The 21,046-nt window shown below is 36.8% G+C and overlaps 1 protein-coding gene across 1 annotated transcript in view; it reads left to right on the plus strand.

Moving 5' to 3' along the window:
* Window positions 1–21,046, plus strand: part of LOC127880497 (transcriptional regulator ATRX-like) — a 55,346-nt gene that overhangs the window by 17,795 nt on the left and 16,505 nt on the right. The window contains exons 4-22 of the mRNA XM_052427793.1: window positions 4,739–5,006; window positions 5,312–5,443; window positions 6,056–6,235; window positions 6,439–6,628; window positions 7,513–7,630; window positions 10,471–10,543; window positions 10,780–11,002; window positions 11,180–11,288; window positions 11,849–12,022; window positions 12,296–12,524; window positions 12,950–13,059; window positions 13,492–13,635; window positions 14,273–14,453; window positions 14,817–14,954; window positions 15,218–15,393; window positions 15,806–16,045; window positions 16,616–16,751; window positions 17,105–17,288; window positions 19,141–19,396. Coding sequence (XP_052283753.1) covers window positions 4,739–5,006; window positions 5,312–5,443; window positions 6,056–6,235; window positions 6,439–6,628; window positions 7,513–7,630; window positions 10,471–10,543; window positions 10,780–11,002; window positions 11,180–11,288; window positions 11,849–12,022; window positions 12,296–12,524; window positions 12,950–13,059; window positions 13,492–13,635; window positions 14,273–14,453; window positions 14,817–14,954; window positions 15,218–15,393; window positions 15,806–16,045; window positions 16,616–16,751; window positions 17,105–17,288; window positions 19,141–19,396 — 3,261 coding nt within the window. The remainder of the gene's footprint in view (window positions 1–4,738; window positions 5,007–5,311; window positions 5,444–6,055; window positions 6,236–6,438; window positions 6,629–7,512; window positions 7,631–10,470; window positions 10,544–10,779; window positions 11,003–11,179; window positions 11,289–11,848; window positions 12,023–12,295; window positions 12,525–12,949; window positions 13,060–13,491; window positions 13,636–14,272; window positions 14,454–14,816; window positions 14,955–15,217; window positions 15,394–15,805; window positions 16,046–16,615; window positions 16,752–17,104; window positions 17,289–19,140; window positions 19,397–21,046) is intronic.

Below are 21,046 nucleotides of genomic sequence, written 5' to 3' on the forward strand. Positions count from 1 at the left end.
ACTTTAAGACATAGACCTAAGAAAAAAAATTATGCTTTCCGGTGATTTATAGAAAAATATCATTGAAATAAAGCTGATATTTCACTGTTTTAAACAGTGAAAAATACAGTAAAAAAATATCGATATTTTCCACTGTTAAAATGTGAAATGACGTCATTTTTTCGACAAAATGACGTCGATAATTAAGTGAAAATATCCAGTTAATCTTTTTTACAATGTGAATAAACGTTGAAAAAAGCATAAAATTAAAAGAAAATTTGTTGGATTCGATGGAATATCGATTTTAATTCACTCGTGATCATACAAAATATATATTTTCACTCGTTGCCGTGCCACTCGTGATAATATTATTTTATATGATCACCCGTGAAATAAAATCGATATTCCATCGAATCCAACAAAGATACTTTATAGAATGAGGTTGTTTCATGGGCTCAATGCAAAGTTACACGTTGCATTAAAGCATTTATAGCAATGTACAGTTTTAAGAATAGAGATATTTGCTGGATTCGATTTTATTTCACGAGTGATCATAAAAAATTATATTTTCCCGAGTGGCGCACCCACTAGCGAAAATATGTTTTGTGTATTATCACGAGTAAATTAAAATCGATATTCCATCGAATCTAACAAATTCTTTTTATGTTATGCTTTACTTGACCGTTTATTTACATTGTAAAAGAGTTAAAGTGGAGAATTTTGCTGGAATAATGACGTCATTTCGTCGAAAACATGACGTCATTTCACACTAAAACAGTGAAAAATATGATAATTTATCCTGCCTCTGTTGACCGAATAAAGCTGTTGATAACAGGCAATACCTCGCATGCCCGCGATCTACCGTAAGTACATATTCCTACGCGCCGATTAACATGTTCGAATATTTAACCTTGTAAATTTATTGAGACGCGTCATGAATGTTATCGTTTAATTAAATCTACATTATCATATTTAGTTTCTTCTTTAAAATATATTATCGAACCAGCTTTCCGTATTTTTTTATTTTCATTAACTTGATTTTCCAATTTATGACGTACATAGTGTGACGTCATTTCTCTGACGAAACATACTTATTAACGCAAGCTTCTGGATCTGAGGGACAATTTTGACGTGGTGGTTTTTAACAGTAATATTTTTTTAAAGCATCAAATGAATCCATTATATATTTTTGATTGTTTGATTGTCCTGCATAATTGTTAACTTCGATAGCCTTTTTTTAGGAATTAAATAACTTGCTCATAGAGGATTACGATTTCGTAAACGTGTTTTGGGTCAGACTCAGAGTCTGAGAGTGGTTAGCATTCGATACAAACGCTATTACAAAAAGTTTGGTTTAAAAATATTTCAATAAAGGGATGAGAAAACAGAAATAGATTGCGTTAAAAGGATGAAAGAACAGAAAATGGAAGTGCATATCGTTGTTACTTTATTGTTATAAGCATTGGATTAAAGTTGTCATTGAGGTAAATAAAACTTAGTTTTTGTTTTGCTGTTGCATTTGTTTTCAATTTTTACCAAGAAAAGTATCACATTCTCGATTTGTTTTCAGCTCACCTGAGCACAATGTGCTAGTGAGTTTTTGTGATCGGCTTTTGTCCGTCGTTCGTCGCGCGGCGTCAACATTTGCCCTGTTAACACTCTAGAGGTCACATTTATCGCGGAATCTTTATGCAATTTGGTCAGAAGATTAGTCTTAATGATTTCTTGGATGAGTTTTAAAATGGGAACGTTTGCTTGAAAAACATTGCTGCCAAGGGGCGGGGCATTTTTCAATATATGGCTATATATGGCTATAGTGAAATCTTGTTAACACTCTAAAGGCCACATTTATTGTCCAATCTTAATAAAACTTAGTCAAAAGAGTCATCCTAATAATAACTTGGATGAGTTTTAAAATTATGCCGTTTGATTGAAAAACATGGCCTCAAAGGGGCGGGGCATTTTTCCTTATATGACTATAGTAAAAACTTGTTAACTCTCTAGAGGCCACATTTATTTTCCGATCTTCATGAAACTTGGTCTGAAGATTAGTCCCAATGATATAATGGATGAGTTAGAAAATGGTTTTGGTAGCTTGAAAAACATGGCCACCAGGGGGCGGGGCATTTATCCTTATATGGCTATATATGGCTTTTGTTAAACTTTGATAACACTCTAGGGGCCACATTTATTGTCCAATCTTCATGAAATTTGGTCAGAAGTTTTGTCTTAATGATATCTTTGACTTTGAAAATGATTACGCTTGCTTGAAAAACATGGCTCACAAGGGGCGGGGCATAAATCCTTATATGGCTATAGTAAAACCTTGTTAACAGTCTATATGCCACATTTATTCTCCAATCTTTATAAAACTTGGTCAGTAGATTTGTCCCAATGAAATCTTGGATGAGTTCGAAAATGATTTTGGTTGCTTTAAAAACATGGCCACCACGGGTTGGGGCATTTTGCCGGATATGGCTATATATGGCTTTAGTAAAACCTTCTTAACACTCAAGAGGCCTCATTTATTGTCAATTAAAAGTAAATGCAGTGCCTTTAGCGCTTTGATTTTGTATGTTTACAGGTGTTTATAGTGAAACATTGTGAATACTTTTAGTCACATTTTAGTTCAATCTGAATGACACTTGATGAGTAAAAATGTTGTTATTATATCTTGATTTAGTTTACTCAATTAGTTATACTCCCATAACCATTGGTAATGGGGGATATATAGGAGTCACTGTGTCGGTCTGTCTGTCGGTCTGTCTGTCTGTCGGTCTGATCCGAAATTGCAAACGATCTTCACCAAACTTGGTCACAAGTTGTATCGAGATGATGTATAGGTCAAGTTTGAATGTTGGGTCATGCCGGGTCAAAAACTAGGTCGCGGGGTCACTTATTGTGTTTTTAACCGAAAGTTTGTCCGGACCATAACTATGTCATTTATTGTTAGATTTTAAAATACTTTGGTACATTTTTCACCATCATGGGACGCTGTGTTGTGTGAAAAAAATTACGTAGATATCTCCAAGGTTAAGGTCACACACTGAGTTCAAAGGTAAAAAAATGGCCACTAATGAGCTTGTCCGGGCCATAACTATATCTTTGATTGTGAGATTTTAAAATCTTTTGGCACATTTGCTCACCATCATTGGACGGTGTGTTGCGCGAAAGAATTACGTTGATATCTCCAAGGTCAAGGCCACACTGTGAGTTCAAAGGTCAAAATGGTCATAAATGAGCTTGTTCGGGCCATAACTATGTAATTCATTGTGAGATTTTAAAATCATTTGGCAAATTTATTTACCATCATTGGACGGTGTGTCGCCCGAAAGAATTACGTCGATATCTCCAATGTCAAGGTCATACTTCGAGTTCAAAGATCATTATGGCCATAAATGAGCTTGTCCGGGCAATAACTATGTCGTTTATTTTGAGATTTTAAAATCATTTTGCACATGTGTTCACCATCATTGGACGGTGTGTCGCATGAAAGAATTACGTTGATATCCCCACGGTCAAGGTCACACTTAAAGTTCAAAGGTCAAAAATGGCAATAAATGAGCTTTTCCGAGCCATAACTATGTTGTTCATCGTGAGATTTTAAAATCATATAGCACATTTGTTTACCATCATTGGCCGGTGTGTCGCGCGAAACAAATACGTCGATATCTACAAGGTCAAGGTCACACACTCAGTTCAAAGGTCAAAAAATGGCCATAAATGAGCTTGTCCGGTCCATAACTATGCCATTCATTGTGAGATTTTTAAACCTTTTGGCACAGCATCATTGGACGATGTGTTGCGCGAAAGAATTACGTTGGTATCTCCAAGGTCAAGGTCACACTGTGAGTTCAAAGGTCAAAAATGGCCATAAATAATCTTGTCCGGGCCATAACTATGTCATTTATAGTGAGATTTTAAAATTACTTGGTACATTTGTTCACAATCATTGACCGGTGTGTCATGCGAAAGAATTACGTCGGTATCCCCAAGGTCAAGGTCACACTTAGAGGTTAAAAGTGAAAAATGGCCATAAATGAGCTTGTCCGGGCCAAAACAATGGAATTCATTGTGTGATTTTAAATGACTATGTTCATTAATTTTGTTCACAGTCATTGGACGGCGTGTCAAGCGAAAGAAATCAAGAGTTCAAATGTCAAAATGGCCATAAATAATAATGGTATAATAATTCTTAAAAATCGCCATAAATTAGATTATCTCGGTTTGTGAAGACAGCATGCAAACTAGTCTTGGTCAATGCGGCACTTGGGGGGATACGTCACGTCTGTGACAAAACTCTAGTTTTAAAAATATCATCTTCAAACATGGTGACCTTTATGAGCATAACATTTTTTGCTCGTGGTGAACTTTTGTGATCACCTTTTGTCAATTATCTGTCTTCCGTTGTGCCTCATGAATATTTGCCTTTTTTACACTGTAGAGGCATTTATTGTCGGATCTTCATGAAACTTTGTCAGAAGATTTGTCATAAGGATATCTTGAAGGAGTATAAAAATGGTTAAGGTCTGTTGAAAAGCATGGCCGCCAGGGGGCATTTGTTGTTCAGTCTTCATGAAACTTTGTTATAACATTTGTTCCGTTGATATCTTTGGCTGCAAAGAATAGGGGATTTCTTTTTATCTCAGGTGAGCCACTTAAGGCCTTTCAGGCCCTCTTCTTTCTTTTTTGTGTTGTATGTTATCCATTTTTAGTGAAATACAGCATCAACATCAATAAAGTTTGTTAATTTCATCAGCAGATATCACAGAACCAGCCAGTATCCCATACTGGTGTACCCAGGACTCAGGGAGCTGCTGGCTCCCAGACACAAGGGGCCCAGCCCCAGTCTGCAGACCCAGAGAAGCGCAAACTTATCCAGCAGCAATTGGCATTGCTTTTTCACGCTCACAAGTGTCAGCGGCGTGAGCAGAACAATGGTGAGGCGTGCACCCTGCCACACTGCAGAACCATGAAGAATGTGCTTAACCACATATCCACTTGTAGTGCTGGCAAGTCATGTCAAGGTAGCTGACATTTTTTCATCTTGTGTTTCGTACACACTTTTGGGTGTGAGATGTTGATGTTCATCCCACTTATAGGAATTAACTTCAAAGATGCCTGTGAATAGTATATATACGTTGTTTTATAACGTTGTGAAAGCATATTTTTATTTCAAGAAAACGTTTAAGACTGAAATGGATGGTTGAAGAAAATACGGTAGCCAAGACCCAGCTAAGAAATTGTTAACTTTGGTTATAGTTTAGGTTGTATGTGTTATTTTTGCTTCACTAGTAAGCACCTCATATGGAGTTCCAATATCTATTTGCAGTTGCTCACTGTGCTTCATCAAGGCAGATAATCACCCACTGGAGAAACTGCTTGCGACAGGACTGTCCGGTGTGCTTGCCATTTAAGCAAGCCTCTGATCGCCAGAAACAGACTGTGGCAGTAGCAGCAGCAGGTAAAGTTTGATTTAAGAAATACGTGTAAATTGGAACGTAGTCAAAATTAATGTTTTAACAATTTACAAAACATTACAAACATTTAAAGAATGTGTGCAAATCATGTTCCATAAAAGTTGTGAGCAATACGTCAAGTGACTCCTGATACTTCAAATAAAGCAAGGTTTATTTTTTCGTTCAAAGTCGTGGCCAGTATTGGGCCTCATTCCTGATGGGAAAAAGTATATCTTCTTCCCAAATGGTACCAAAAAAAATGAAGGTTTCAATATTTTTTTTAGATCTCTACATTTAGTTCCAATCCAGATCTTTAAGTTGAACCTTAGTGAATATAATATTGAAGACATGTTTACTCTCAATTGTTGAGCATTTTTAAGTAAAACAACATTAATTTCCCAATTTTAGTCAAAACGCCTTGATTTGTCCAATCCAAAGGAACCTGGCCCCATTCAAAATGGTGACAAAAATCACTGTATGCTGAAACCAATAATGCATAAATGCCAAGAATGTGCTCATATTTGAACAATCAAAATATGCTTTTGGGTTAAGAGGCCATTTTAATCAAGCATCGTTGTTGATAAGTATTGTAAGCCTACATTGTTGTTGTTTGTTAGGCGCAGCACAGGCTAGCCGAACTGTGAGTACTGGTCCACAGGCGAAGGTGAATGCTGCTACCCAACAAATCCCCTCAAACATGAATGAGGCACAGATGCAGAAAGCATACGCTGCCCTAGGACTCACCTTCAATGGGATACAGGCTTCCACATCCAGGCCTGGACAACAAAATAATCAAGGTTCTTTGTGATTCTTGAATAGAAAAAATATTAATAACTTTATTTTATAGTTATATTGAATGCATACGCAGGGTTTTATTAGGCCTTGGGAAAAGGGTCTAAGCCTTGAAATATTGGGTTTGGGTGACTTTGGAATGATGTTTGTACTTTTAAACTGATATGGATTGACATTGCTAAGGTTTAGTATTGTGTGTGTGTTTCAGTGAACCTAGGTTTGAATCCAGGCCAGTCAGCGCAGGTTGGTAATTCCAATCCGACCATGAACTCCCTCACTGCTGTGGGTGGTTTGAATGCCACAGATGGGCTGCATATTGTGCCACAGACAAACAAAGGCACAAAACAGTGGCATGAGAGTGTCACACAGGATCTCAGAAATCATCTTGTCAATAAAGTGTGAGTATATAGATCATGGTGTTGGTTTAATATTTCATCGCTGAGTGGCAGATATTTACAGTTATCTAATTCAAATTTAAAAAGTTAAAACGAATCTTCTGGTCTGACTGGACAAGTGGAAAAATTCTAGGCCAATTCATTAAATGAAATAAAAAAATAAAAAATGCAGATAAATTTATTAATTGGCTTGAAATTCCTTTCATTTGATATTTAAATGAAAAAGCGGATTGACCATTGCTTACTCTCTACATCATAACTGTACAAGGGAGGAAAAGGTGTAGTTCAAATTGCATCATTGTCACAATTATTATCGTGACCATATCAAATATCGTCTGTACAGAATAAAAAACTTAGATAGGAACCGTTAAAACACAAACATTACAAAATTGGCAAATAAGCATTTTTTTCCGATGTGTATCAGGTGGGCGACCTTGTTCAAATAAAACGTGTGTACAAATATCACTTAATATATGTTGTTAAATTACTGAAAACTAACATCGTAACTTTTTAAGGCCATGACAAGTACTTTTATGTTCAGGATAAGGGACAAACTAAGGCACTAGTCTAACAAATAAGTGGACTGAGAAGTCTGAAGAAAGGCTAATTTTAATGACTTTATTTTTGAGCGATTTCACAAATGAAAGGTCACAGTGGTCGGGACTGTTCCGGAAAATATAACAAAATTGGCAAAACAAAATCCATGGTTTAGTGTTGCATGATCTTTGTAAAAATTTCATAAACAAAGGGTAACAGTTACTATTTTTAATGAACAGGGTATTTCACAAATAATATTTCAAAACAAATAATATGCTTTAATTCTCTTTTTCCTTTTCAACACTTTCTGACATAACTGGTTAAGCTAAAAAGTTGCTATTTTTCTTCAGGGTTCAAGCAGTATTCCCCACTCAAGATCCAGCTGCATTAAAGGACAGAAGGATGAACAATCTTGTTTCATATGCAAGAAAAGTGGAAGGGGACATTTATGAAACAGCCAATAGAAGAGTTTGTATATTGAGCACACTACTTATTAATTCAGCAAAAATATTAAAGAAGTCTGCGTTGAAATGAATAGGGGTAAGCTGTACAATTGTTCAAATGGCCAGTAAGGTTAACAGCTTTTAAGTTTACATGGGCAGTGCATATGGTAATCTTTGGGCTCCCTATTTGGATGTCTTTAAACTTGATTAAAAAAACAATTTTTAATTGGTCTTTGAATTTCCCTGAGGTCAAACGTTTTTTTTTCTCTTTTAAGATCACCTGATTACAATGTGCTCATGATGAGCTTTTATGATCGCCTTTCTTGTGCGTTGTGAGGCGTCAACATTTGCCTTGTTAACACAGGTCACATTTATTGTCCATTCCTTATAAATTTGGTCAGAAGATGTGTCCCAATATTATTTTGGACAAGTTTGAAAATGGTTTTGATTGGTTGAAAAACATGGAGGCGGGGCATTTTTCCTTATATGGCTATAGAAAAGCCTGGTTAACACTCTAGAGGCCACATTTATTTCCGATCGTCATGAAACTTGGTAAGAAGATGTGTCCCAATGAAATCATGGACGAGTTCGAAAATGGTTCCGGTTGCTATAAAACATGGCCGCCAGGAGGTGGAGAATTTTTTTAATATGGTTTTACTATTATGGATATAGTAATTCCTTGTTAACACTCTAGAGGTCACATTTATTGTCCGCTTTAATGAAACTGTGTCATAAGATTTGTCTCAATGATATCTTGGATGAATGCCCCAATTATACCTCGGACAAGTTAATGGCTTCTGTTGGTTGAAAACATGGTCGCCAGGGAGCAGGTCCTTATATGGCTATAGTAAAACCTTGTTAACACTCTAGAGGACACATTCATTGTTCGGTCTTCATGAAATTTTGTCAGAATATTTGTCGAAATATAATCTTGGATACAGGGGTTTCACTGGCCCAAAAAAGTTGTCGCCACTTTTTTTGCAATATTTAAACCCTCTGTTAATCTGACCTTGTTATTAAAACAATCATTAAAGAGACATTACAGCTAAATTAATGTCATTAACTATATTATTAATCTTATAACTATGATTTCCTAGAATTACACAAATAACAAGAAGTAACACAATAAGTATTAATACGCTTTATTTTTAAACAACTCACACATTTTTTCACATCATAAACAAAACAGGTGATCAAAATTATCATATAATTTTAACATTTCTGTAACAGTAGGCTGCATTAATATTTCAGATCTATCTATTTGAACATAAAACCACAGAACTAAGCTGTAAAATACGTGTCATTTCCATTTAGAAGTTACATTAACTTCATTCTCATGATGGAGATGATACATTATGATTGTTTATGATAGGAGATATCGGATTCGATTTAATTACATTATTTCAACTCATTAACCATTTCATCATTGTTGACAGTTTGATTGGATTGCGAACATGACGACATAAATAAAACACTTTACTTGCGAAGCGCTAAATCCTCCTTCCAAACAAGATCTGTTTTTATTGAAATAACTACTGTCTGCCCTTTTTATACGCCCGTTCAAAACGGGACGTATACTAGTTTCACCCTTGGCGGGCGGGCGGCGTCCACATCAGTGTCCGCTCTCTTTTTCAAATAGTTATCATCCGATCTTCACCAATCTTGGTCAGAAGTTGTATTTAGAGAATATCAAAGTCAAGTTTGAATATGGTTCATGCGGGGCCCAAAACTAGGTCACGAGGTCACTTAGTGCATGTCAAGCATTTAGCATAAATTAGCACTGACTACAATTTCAGTGTCATTTATGAAATTCGCCAAAACAAAAAGAATTGTCGCGACAAATTGAAAATATGCTGCAAGTTGCGACAATGGCGATCGGCAGCAACCCCCCTGGGAAGAGTTCTAGAAAAATTCGGTTGGTTAAAAAACATGGCCGCTAGGGGTCGGGGCATTTTTCATTATATGAGTTTAGTAAAACCTTGTTTACACTTAAGAAATCACATTAATTATCCAATCTTCCTGAAACTTGGTCAAATCTTTTTTCTAATGATATCTTGGATGAGTTTGAAACTGGTTGTTGTGAGTTGAAAACATGGCCGCATAGGGGGTGGGGCATTTTTTATTTTATGGTTATAGTAAAACCTTGTTACCACTCTAAAAGTCACATTTATAGTCCAATCTTTATTATACCATCACAAACCAAGTTAAGAGTGGATATATAGGAGTGAGCTTGTCTGTTGGTCGGTCTGTCGGTCGGTCGGTTGGTCTGTCGGTCTGTATTAAGTGTCCGCTCTCTAATTCAAGTTGTTTTCATCCGATCTTCACCAAACTTAGTCAGATTTTGTACCTAGTTGATGTCTAGGTCAAGTTCGAACATGGGTCATGCCTGGTCAAAAACTCACGGGGGCCCTTAGTGCGTTTAAAACATTGAGCATGGTGTCTGCTCTCTAATTACATAGTGTAAATGTCATAAATAAGTTACCTGCTATCTATTAGCTTTCTCCTTTCCAAGCGGAATTAACTCATCTGGAATTTTAACTGGGAATCGGCCACTTCCATACCGTAATACAGACCAGGTTAAACATAGCGCAATGCAAGGCACAAATCGGTAACCAACCCTCAACATTCTTTCCGGATCGAATGTTTAATCCGTCATTCCCAAGAAGTCTAGATTATTTTGAATACAAACTATAAAGCATTTTAGGGCTGAGCTATTTATTTAGCATGTAAAAAATGCTACTAATATTTAGATTTTTTGTGACAATAAACATAGTAGCAGGTTCATGCTCTACTCTGCATGTGCCATTATTAAAATAGTTTGCTTACTTTATGTATATTTAATTAGTATTTAATTAATCATTGTAGGCAAAAAAGGCTTATGAGGAGCAAGAAAGTGACTTTGAAGATGAAATGCTTTCTGACATGTCTAGAGATCCAGGTAAGTTTGCCTACACTAAAAAATTGTGATGTGAAGATAGCAAAAGTATTGTAAATGGTTCAGTTATGTGTTGAACATATGAAGACCAAATGTTCAAACACTCACGTGATCACCAAATAACATGAAGATGGTAATGGTACTGGTACAAGACAATAAACGTACTTCAGGAATTTCTTTGCAAGTCTGTCCATGTAGTAACAACAGTATTGACGATGGTATTTTTACTTCTATTGCAGAGATGTCATTCCCAAAACTGAGCACTCCAAAGAAAGGTGATAAGAGTGAGGGCAAGAGTAAGGGTAAGAAATCAAAGTTTGAAGACGACATCAGTGACGATTCGAACTTTGTGACACCCAAGAAAAAGAAGCGATCCAATAGCAAAATCGTATATGCCAAGATTTCAGACAGTAATTACGAAGAAAAGGCAAATGGGAAAAAGGGAGCCAAAAAGAGAAATAGGTAAGGAACCATAAGGAGTGGTAAGATATGTTATCGCCAACAATTTATTAACCATTTTTATTGGTAATGAATTGAAAAAAATGCTCTGCTTTGCAAAAGGTATTACCATACAAAATGGTTGAATTTTCGTATGATGATTGTTTAATGCATTTACTTTGTTAATTGTGCAATTTGCAGCAAAGTGAAGCGTAAGGCAGAAGATAGCTCAGATGAGGACAGATATACAGGAAATAGAAAATCCAAGGACAAGAAACGGCGCAGGATTAAGAGAATGGCGTATAGTAATGTATGTCTGTCTTTCCGTCACACTTTGCGTTTAGGTTTTGCGTTAAGGTTTCCAAAAATGCTCGTAACTTCTATGTCATTTCAGATAGCAACTTGATATTTGGCATGCATGTGTATCTCATAGAGCAGCACATTTTGAGTGGTGAAAGGTCAAGGTCACCCTTCAAGGTCAAAGGTCAAATTTATGGCTTTAAAGCGGCGCAAAAGGGGGCATTGTATTTCTGACAAACACATCTCTTGTTTCATCTGTTTCACATAATTTGGTGTTGCTGTTGTGCACATTAAACAAACTATGAATATGTGATATTGTTTAACAACATTTACAAATAAATAAGTTTGCTCAATGACAATATTTTCAAGGCAGCTGAATAGCCCTATTTCCTCATATTACTCTTGTACATATAAGTATTGTGGTGATCTTGGCAGTATTCTTCGTTCATAAGTCCATTTGCACACAAAGATGCTATTATTCTGTATTTAACAAGCACTTATTACTTAGTATCAATACGATGCATGATCACACCTTAAAAAAAAACAACAAATTATTCTCTAATAATTCAGGAAGACGACATTGGGACAGACGACGAGGACGTCCCAGACCCGGACACTGGCGGGTATCTCAAGCGTCGTAAGATCAGGAAGGTTCAGGGTCAGAAGAAGCTTGGAGACGAGACAATGGCTGCTCAGAAGGCAGAGGAATCTCGGAGAAAACGTATTGAGGAGAGGCAGAAAGAGGTTTGGTAGCAGTGAAAGACTGTATCAGTTTACTGATATCCAGTTATAAATACAAAAAATCCACTTAAGAATTGTTATTATAAATTATAAAATATTTGAAAAAGGAAGGTCAAATTCTGTATTTACAAAGGGAAATCTTAAGTTATACTGCAAGGACAATTTCAGATCAACTTTTTAAAAATGAGTTTCTATTATAAAAATAAAATCGCCTCGGAGTCAAGGATATTTGTGAATCTGAGGAATTTCCGTGAATATTTGCATTATTCATTCCAGTACAACGCATACGTACAGGTGGAAGGGGCGGAGGAGGAAGGGGACATTCCAGAGGGCACTGAGCGGGAGCAGGCCATTGACACGTCTAGCACCAACGATAAAATTCTTGGGTCGCCCCGCAAGGTTCTTGTGACGACCAAGTGCGTCCTGGAGATGGACGAGAATAAGAAGCCACTCATAGAGGTGGATAGGACCCTGATTAGGAAATTGAAGCCCCACCAGGTGGAGGGTAAGTTTGCGATTACTAGCAGTAAACTTATAAGATGCCTTGTATGGTGTTGACAAAAACTTTCTGTTGTTTTATCTGATGTCAACATTTTAGACTGAGTATGTTATTGACTACTCTTCTATTTTGGCTCTTATCTTTTTTAAATTTGAGTTGTTCAACATCTCAATTTAAGTTCTATTTATCCTGATATCCACCTCATTTTTTTCTTTTGTGTTACTATATCTAAGTAGTATCAATTTTGTGATCATGTTGGGTTTATTTGAAGAATATAAGTTGTTGACAAAAAGATTTTGTTATCATGTTATCATATTTGGTAAAATTTGTGTCAGATGTCAGATTGGCACAGTCATTTCAGTAGATTTTCAAGCTTGTCATACAGGTTATCAAATTCAATGTCTAAATAAAGATGACTTATTGTTTCCCAGCTGTGCGGTTCATGTACAACTGCTGTGTGGAAAGATTGGCGATACTGAAGAAGGAAGAGGGAGCAGGCTGTATCTTGGCTCACTGTATGGGACTTGGCAAAACACTGTCTGTAAGTTGGGAACCATTCTCTGTAGCGATTAAAGCAGGGGCTGTATCCTGGCTCACTGTATGGGACTAGGCAAAACACTGTAAGTTTGGACCCATTCTCTGTAGCGATTTAGGGAGGGGCTGTATCCTGGCTCATTGTATGGGACTTGGCAAAACACTGTAAGTTAGGAACCATTCTCTGTAGCGATTTAGGGAAGAGCTGTATCCTTGCTCAACACTTGGCAAAACACTGCCATGATTTCAAAATTATTGCTCAGTTCTTATGTGTTACAGCTTCACTCAACCCAAAGTGAAATGATCGTTATCTTTCAATCTTTCCCAACATATATTTCCTTACAGTGTTTTATGGTGGAACAACTATAAACATAAGTTGTATAATCTCAGAGTTATTTTGTTAATAAAATCAATGACCTCGGATCATCTTTTTCCTCAGGTGATCACTTTTGTACATACCATGTTGAGCAACGTGAAGCTAACAAAGATGTCCAAGTGTCTTGTTGTGTGTCCACTCAACACCTGCCTCAACTGGGTCAATGAGTTCCAGATTTGGCTGGACGACGTCGACTTTGAAATCAAGGTATGGTATTTGCATAGCTGACTTTAAGATAAAGGTAATAGAATGAAATCAGTCCCATGGAAAACAAAGGCCCTTTTCAAATGGCTCTTAAGAACTTTTATAAACGAAGTGATTTTTAGATGAAATATTCAATTTCATTTTATAATCAATTTATTGTATACTTAAAAATTGACATTAAAACATATTTAGTCAAAAATATCTTTAAACAAACTGACCACAATTTAAAAATAGTGAGCAATGCTATAAGTGGTCCATCAAGCTTTCAAAGTCTCGTTAAATTCGAGGTTCTTGTATGCATAAAAGTTTCAATTATGGTAGTACATGAAAGTTTAAAAATGTTAGCAAATGTTAGCAAAATATAAAGTAAACAAGTGAACATTTATTTTTTCAGCCTTTTAACCCTTTTCTACTCAGAAGCAAAGTGAAAATGGCTATGTGCAAACAGCATAAACCAGAACGGCCTGTTTATGCTGTTTGCTGATCATTAGTATCTAAAGGTTGGAAATGAAGCCTTTAAAACTTGAATCTAGTTAGAAAGGTCTGTAATTAAATTAAACTTTCTTAGGGACTACAAATGCGTGAAAATAAGTATCTAAGTGGTAATGTTAAAGTTGCTGATGGCTGTTTTTCTCATCAGGTGTACGAGATGTCGCGCGTGAAACAGAACTTTGAGCGTGCCCAGATGCTGAAGGAGTGGCACGAGAGCAGGGCGGGGGTGATGATTCTCGGCTATGACATGTACAGGAATTTTGTGAATGGGTCAAACTGCAAAAACGAAAAGCAGAAGAAAATATTCTTTGAGACGCTCTCTAACCCTGGTAGGCTTGAGTTCACATTTATTTAAGATTAGGTGATATATGAAAATATTTAATTTAAAGTAAAGCTGAAGATTGTATAGCTTTATTACATTGAAAGCTGTGCGCTTTTATACACACTCTTGAGTCCCTTGCCTGGGAAGTACATGTTCTTGGTTTCTGAAAGATTCTAAGAATATGTTCCATTTAGAAATAGAATACGGGACCACCCGGTAGATAATAAAAATATTAAAATATTTCATTTTTCAGGAGGTGTTCATATGAATTCCTCATCCGTCATCCCATTTGATGATCTACTAAATCTTAATTGTTTTTATTTGCATTTCTTTCAAGCTTTTGGCTATTGAGGAACTCGTGTTTCTTCAGGTCCTGACCTTGTTGTGTGTGATGAGGGTCACATCTTGAAGAATGACAAGACCTCTCTCTCCAAGGCCATGAACACAATAACGTCACGCCGAAGGATTGTTCTCACCGGCACTCCTTTACAGAATAACCTTGGAGAATGTTAGTTTTCAGCCCTTTTCCGCTCAAAGCGAAGTGAAAATGGCTATATGCACCCAGCATAAAACCAGAACAGCCTGCAAGTTACTTGCAGTCTTATCAAGTAGTATGCTGTTTGCTGCTCATACGTATCTTAGGGTTAAATATGAAGTCTTTAACACAAAAACTTGAATCTAGAAAGAAAGGTCTTAAATTAACAGGATTATAAGATGTACTTGAAACAATAACCAGTTTGCATGCGTCATGTTATGTATCCCTTGTTACAGACCACTGCATGGTGAGCTTTGTCAAGCCCAGCCTTCTCGGTACCAGGAAGGAGTTCTACAACCGCTTTGCCAACCCGATCACAAACGGACAGTGTAGCGACTCCACCCCTACGGACGTAAAGGTCATGAAACGTCGCGCCCATATCCTCCACAAACTTCTGGCAGGGTGTGTCCAGGTAAGCGGTGGATAAAGATAATGTTAATGTGGTGTTAGTATAATGCACTATTTTATGTCAATTTAATGTAATGGTATATGTTAATGAAATGTATCGTTTTTCATTCTGAAGATGTACATATTCTGGTTGAATAACCTTAGATACTTTCAGATTATTATTGTTATGTGAAGAGCACTTCACCAATAAAAAAAGATCTTATAAGTAACTGGAACTTGATAAAAGCTGCATCCAAATCAAAATTTCTTAAACAAATTTCTTCAAATGATTACAGCTTGATTAATGTTCCCTATAAGCTAATATAAGATAGTGTAACTTCCTCCCCCGAGTCATGTTTTCGCTCTTTGAACAAATTTTGCGTTTGAAGGTATTTATTGTTTATTCGCTTGAAAAATTACTGTTAATTAATTTTCAGAGGAAAGATTACTCGGCCCTCACAAAATTCCTTCCTCCCAAGATGGAGTATGTGATTTCCGTGCGACTCTCAAAAGTGCAGATGTCCCTGTATGAAAAGTACCTGGAGCTGTCAGGTGTGACCACCAACCCTGACACAAAAACCAAGGGGGCGCAACTCTTCAAGGACTATCAGGCCCTCATGAGGATATGGACCCATCCCTGGGTGCTGAAACTTGACGAGATCCGACAAGAGAATAAGGTGGCCCAATTAACCATACAATTTATAAAAGATGAGCCTCGCTTTCGGAAAAAAACATGGCTTAATGCATGTGCATAAAGTGTTGTCCAAGATTAGCTTGTGAAGTGTGCATAGGCTAATCAGGGACGACACTTTATATCTAAGCTATACTTTTTTCTAAACAAAAAAAAATATGCAAGCAGAAAGGGTCATCCCTGATTAGCCTGTGCATAGGTACATACAATAAGCTCCATTTTCCCAGAGCCAAGCTGAAATGGAAAGCATGAGATTTATTTGTAAAATCTTTTGAAAATAAATTGTGGGCATATGTCAATTTTTTTAGTTATTTAAGACAGTGTTCAGTGTGGGAGTGTCACAACAGATGAGTTATCAGCAACACATGCTTATCCAATATACGGTATCCTTGTTATTAACATGCCTGGTACCCTGGTGGGGTATTCTACATAAAACTCCTGACAAGAAAGGCTCGGGTCCCATTTGGATTTCCATTGGAGAGAGAATAATCCCTAATAGCTGGATATTAATTCATTCTATTTTGTTGAAACTTATTGTGAACACTTTTTTGTCCAGCGTCAGTTTGATGACAGCAAGGATTCTTTCATAGAGGATGAAGACAGTAAGGCTGAAGACTCATTTATAAATGACTCAACAACGTCGGATGAGGATGATGACGTTATGTCCGACGACTCGACGAAGATATCCAAAAGTAAGAAAGGCAAATTTCCATGTAAGCTAACTGTGTTTTCCATGATAAGACTGTGGGGACTGCGCAGGCTTATCTGGGATGACACTTTATGCACATGAATTAACCATTTCCCACTCAGAAGGAAAGTGATATAGCCATATGCAACCAGCATAAAACCAGAACAGCCTGAGAGTTACTGGCAGGATGTTTAGGTTTTATGCTGTTGGCTGCTCATCAGGAGAGTACATTAGTGTTTGAAAAGAAGACTTAAAGATTAATATATGTAGCAAGGTCTTTCATTTAGTACGATTATCGAAGGCACAACAAACGGGTGTGGCATATATCAATAACTTACACTTTTTCCGCTATTTCAGAGAATGGTGCGGGATCATCGTGTATGGACGAAGCTGACATGGGGTACGGCGGCCCCAAGGAGCTCACCTCCGAGTGGTGGGCGGAGTTTGTCAAGGAGGAAGATAAGTACAAGCTGGAGCTCTCTGGCAAGCTCAAACTGCTCTTCGAGATACTCAAGATGAGTGAGGACATAGGCGACAAAGTGTAAGTTGGGTGCTAGGATTAAAGTTTGTATAGCTAGAAATGGCACACCTAAACCTCAATTCTTGACAAGCTTCTCGTATATTCTTTTTAGCCCATCAATTTCTAAATTGAAGGGATTAATTTGACTAATTTAACTAAATAAAATTGATGATATAAATAATGATAACAAAATAATGTGAATATACTGTTAATATTTGGTGTAATCCACTTATTGGAAATATAAAGGTAGATTATTTATTTCACTTGTTTTTGGTGTGTTTTTTATAAACGCAAGCTTAAAGATGATATATTTTATAAAATACAGTGTTAGTGATATGTGCTAACATGTGATCTCAGTTTCGTGGTCACTAGATGTATATTTGCTTGTTTAAGATACTGGAAAGCAATCTGGATAACTCTGTCAACAATATTTTTAAAGTTATGCCCCTTTTTAACTTAGAATATGTTGTTACATTTATAAGCGTTTAACGCTATCAAAGATATTTAACTCTAACTTAAAATATTTTGTACGACAACATGTCACATATGTAGGTCAAGCTGCATAACTCTATAAGCTTTATTATTAGAGTTATGCCCCTATTTAACAAAGAAATTTGGGTTAAATCTTCATTTATGTTCAATAATTGGAATATTATCAAAGATAATCAATTCAGACTTGGGTTTCTTCCTTATGGTGACAGGACTCATGTGTCGTTCTAGCTAAAAAAACTCTCTCAACAGTTTCTTTACAATTATGACCCTTTTGTAACTTTAATAGTTAGTTTAATTTCTATATTTTTAAGACTATCAAAGATATTTAACTCAGACTTGGAATGTTTAAGACTGTGAACACTTTCTACAAGATGCATGTATAATTAAGCTGCCTACATTTTGTTTAGTTAAGTTATGCCCTTTTTAACTTAGACATTTTCGTTGAAGTTTTATAAATTGAACACTTGGGTAAAACACTCATGACAGACATAAGTAAAATATCTCTTATAATATTGTATGTGTGACCTACAGTTGATTTTACCCTAACTTCATTTTTTATTTACTGTCACTAATGCAAATAGCCATTTGCTGTCTTTCTTGATACTCCTTTAGCTTCAATATCAAGCAATTTTTACTCCATCAAAACTGAGAAAAGTCGAGCATGCTGTCCTACCGACAGCTCTTGTTTAAATTACAGTATAGTTATTGCCCTTTGTTGTTTTTGTATTGTTTAACTTTTTAGGGCTATATCTCAGATATGCTACAAGATTTTAATATGAAACTGCATGGGTGTATAGTTATCAATGAGGAGAATCGAAGTGCATAAAACAATTACCCAACACTTAAATAATTGTTTGAATTATGCCATATATCAAAAGATTTTCACCCATCCATAAACAAACTTTATTTGGCGGGGCGATATCAATTTAACAAATTAGCTTGTTTTCCTTGGCCTGGGCTATGGACAAGTGTTTCAATATGAAGACTATAAGAATGTGTGACTGTTGTATGCTGAAAATGTATCTGTTTAAAATCATCTGCAAGACTAGTGCTCCATAGTGTTTTAAAATCAGTAATTCTGTTGTATACACGTATCCGGTCACAAAGCTCTGTTGGTGGTGTAAAAAACAAATTTTTTGGTTTAAACCGATACATAAAGTGAACAAATTCGAGATTGTCATTGTGAACTGATTTCAAATCAAATTTATCAAAATTTTCAAATGATACGAACATCTTTTTTTTTTAAATACGAACAATAAAGTTTCAATCAATATTTATCGCCCAAAATCTGGCTAATATATACAAAAATCTAATTAGCAAACGCTGATTTAGTAGTATTAATTAAGTCATTTTGTATTTCAAGGCATACTTGTTGTTACAGGCTAGTCTTCAGTCAAAGCCTTCTCTCCCTTGACATCATTGAGGATGTCCTGGCAAAGATAGATGAAGTAAATCAGCCAGAAGCCAGCAGCGATGAAGACAATGCTGGAAATAAGGACGGGAAAGCGGGAGATAAACCAGTGGAGGTTGCGGTAGGGGGAAGTGAAGGGGCCTCCTCGTCGGAGATAGGGGCTGGTGAAGGGGCCAGCAAGGAGTTGAGTGAGGAGGACAAGACGGCCAAGGAACTGAAAGAAAGGGTTAGATATACATAGTGTGAACATTATACCTGCCGCAAACAAAGTTTGTGGGGTTCCATATTGGAATGACTGTCTGTTGGTTGTGTCCCTGTGAAACAGTCAGTCCGCCTAAAATAGTTGTGGCAAGCAATACTGGCAAAGTCTTGCAATGGCAGAATTCATGTTTGTTAAAAACCTCTAGTTGGTCTTAGTAAGGCCAGGCCATCTCGCTTGGGCTCAGAAATGTCGGCGTGCGGATCAGGAGTTCGAATCCTGGCTTGGCCACACAGCATGGGCAGGGATTGATCATTAAACTTTGTATTTGGCTATTCTGTAACTCTTGATTTAAGTGTAGCAGTTATCAGTAGCTGTCGTAAGTTTGTGCACCTTTTACTGGTTAACTGGTGAGAAGAACTTAGCTGTGTTTTTGCATAAAAATACAGAGGGATTATATTCAAACATACTTATTAACTGTTTGTCACAAAATACGTTGCCTGCTATCTTATAGCTTTCTCCTTTCCAAGGGGAATAACTCTTTCGGAATTTAATCTGGGAATAGGCCACCTCCATACCGTAATACAGGCCAGGTTAAACATAGTGCAATGCAACTTAGGCAACAACCGGTAACCAACCCTTTATATTCTTTCCGGATCGACCATGCGTATACGTGTCTATTACGGCTCTGAATTGAAAATAGTTTTTCAATTTATTTCACTTGGTTGAATTGGGAAGAGGACAATAACAACGGGCGAGACATGGTATAGGGAAGATAATCCTGGGGTATGGTAAGGTTAGGGTAAGGATTAGGGGTTGGGTTAGAGTTAAGGTATGGTTTAAGGCTTACCCTAACCCGAACCCGACCCATAACCCTAACCCTTACCCTAACACCCTAACACCCTAACCCCTACCATGCGCATTACAATACCATGCCCCGCTCGTTGTCAGTATCCGCTTTCCGGTTGATTGGGGTTTTTAATAGATAAATTGTGTTATTTATTTGTCCACTCCTCATTCGGATTAATTTATGTGGATTTAATGGACTTTTGTTTCATTTGTAAAGGTAAGCCATGCTTGTTTTTTATCGAACAATGGTTTATTTCTACCATGCTGGGTGTTTTCAGGCGCGAACGAGCACGTGCAAAACGTATTTTTCTAATGCATTGCGAGAACGTGCAAAGCATGTTCTTCTATTGTGTTACGAGATCGCGCAAAGCGTGTTCTTCTAATTCATTGACATATTGTTTATCATTATCCATTGTGGGCACTTATGATTTTAACGTTCCGTATGAAAATCTAATTGATGGTCATTTTATTTTTCATCTCTTTTGAATTAAACTTTTGTTTAATTTATGATCCACGCCAGTGTTATTATAATTTTCATTATGGGCAAATAATGATTTTATGTGCCGTATGATAATCTGGTCTGTTTCCAGTTTATTGTTGAATATGTTTTGCTCTCGTTTTTCATATAATCGACTTCATGATGGTCGCAGATACAAGAGTTGATAAATACCCTGTGACTTCGCAGACCATGGATGACAAGTTGCAGCATCAGTTACCGGGTACCGGGTAAGATGGCGACCGTACTGAGCTTATTAAGTTAAACAGTCGGTCAACATCAGACCAAATGGCGTCCCCAAACGCCGGTCTTTGCCCGACGGCCAATGTCTG

Source organism: Dreissena polymorpha, chromosome 5, assembly GCF_020536995.1.
Source record: "Dreissena polymorpha isolate Duluth1 chromosome 5, UMN_Dpol_1.0, whole genome shotgun sequence".
NCBI lineage: Eukaryota > Metazoa > Mollusca > Bivalvia > Myida > Dreissenidae > Dreissena > Dreissena polymorpha.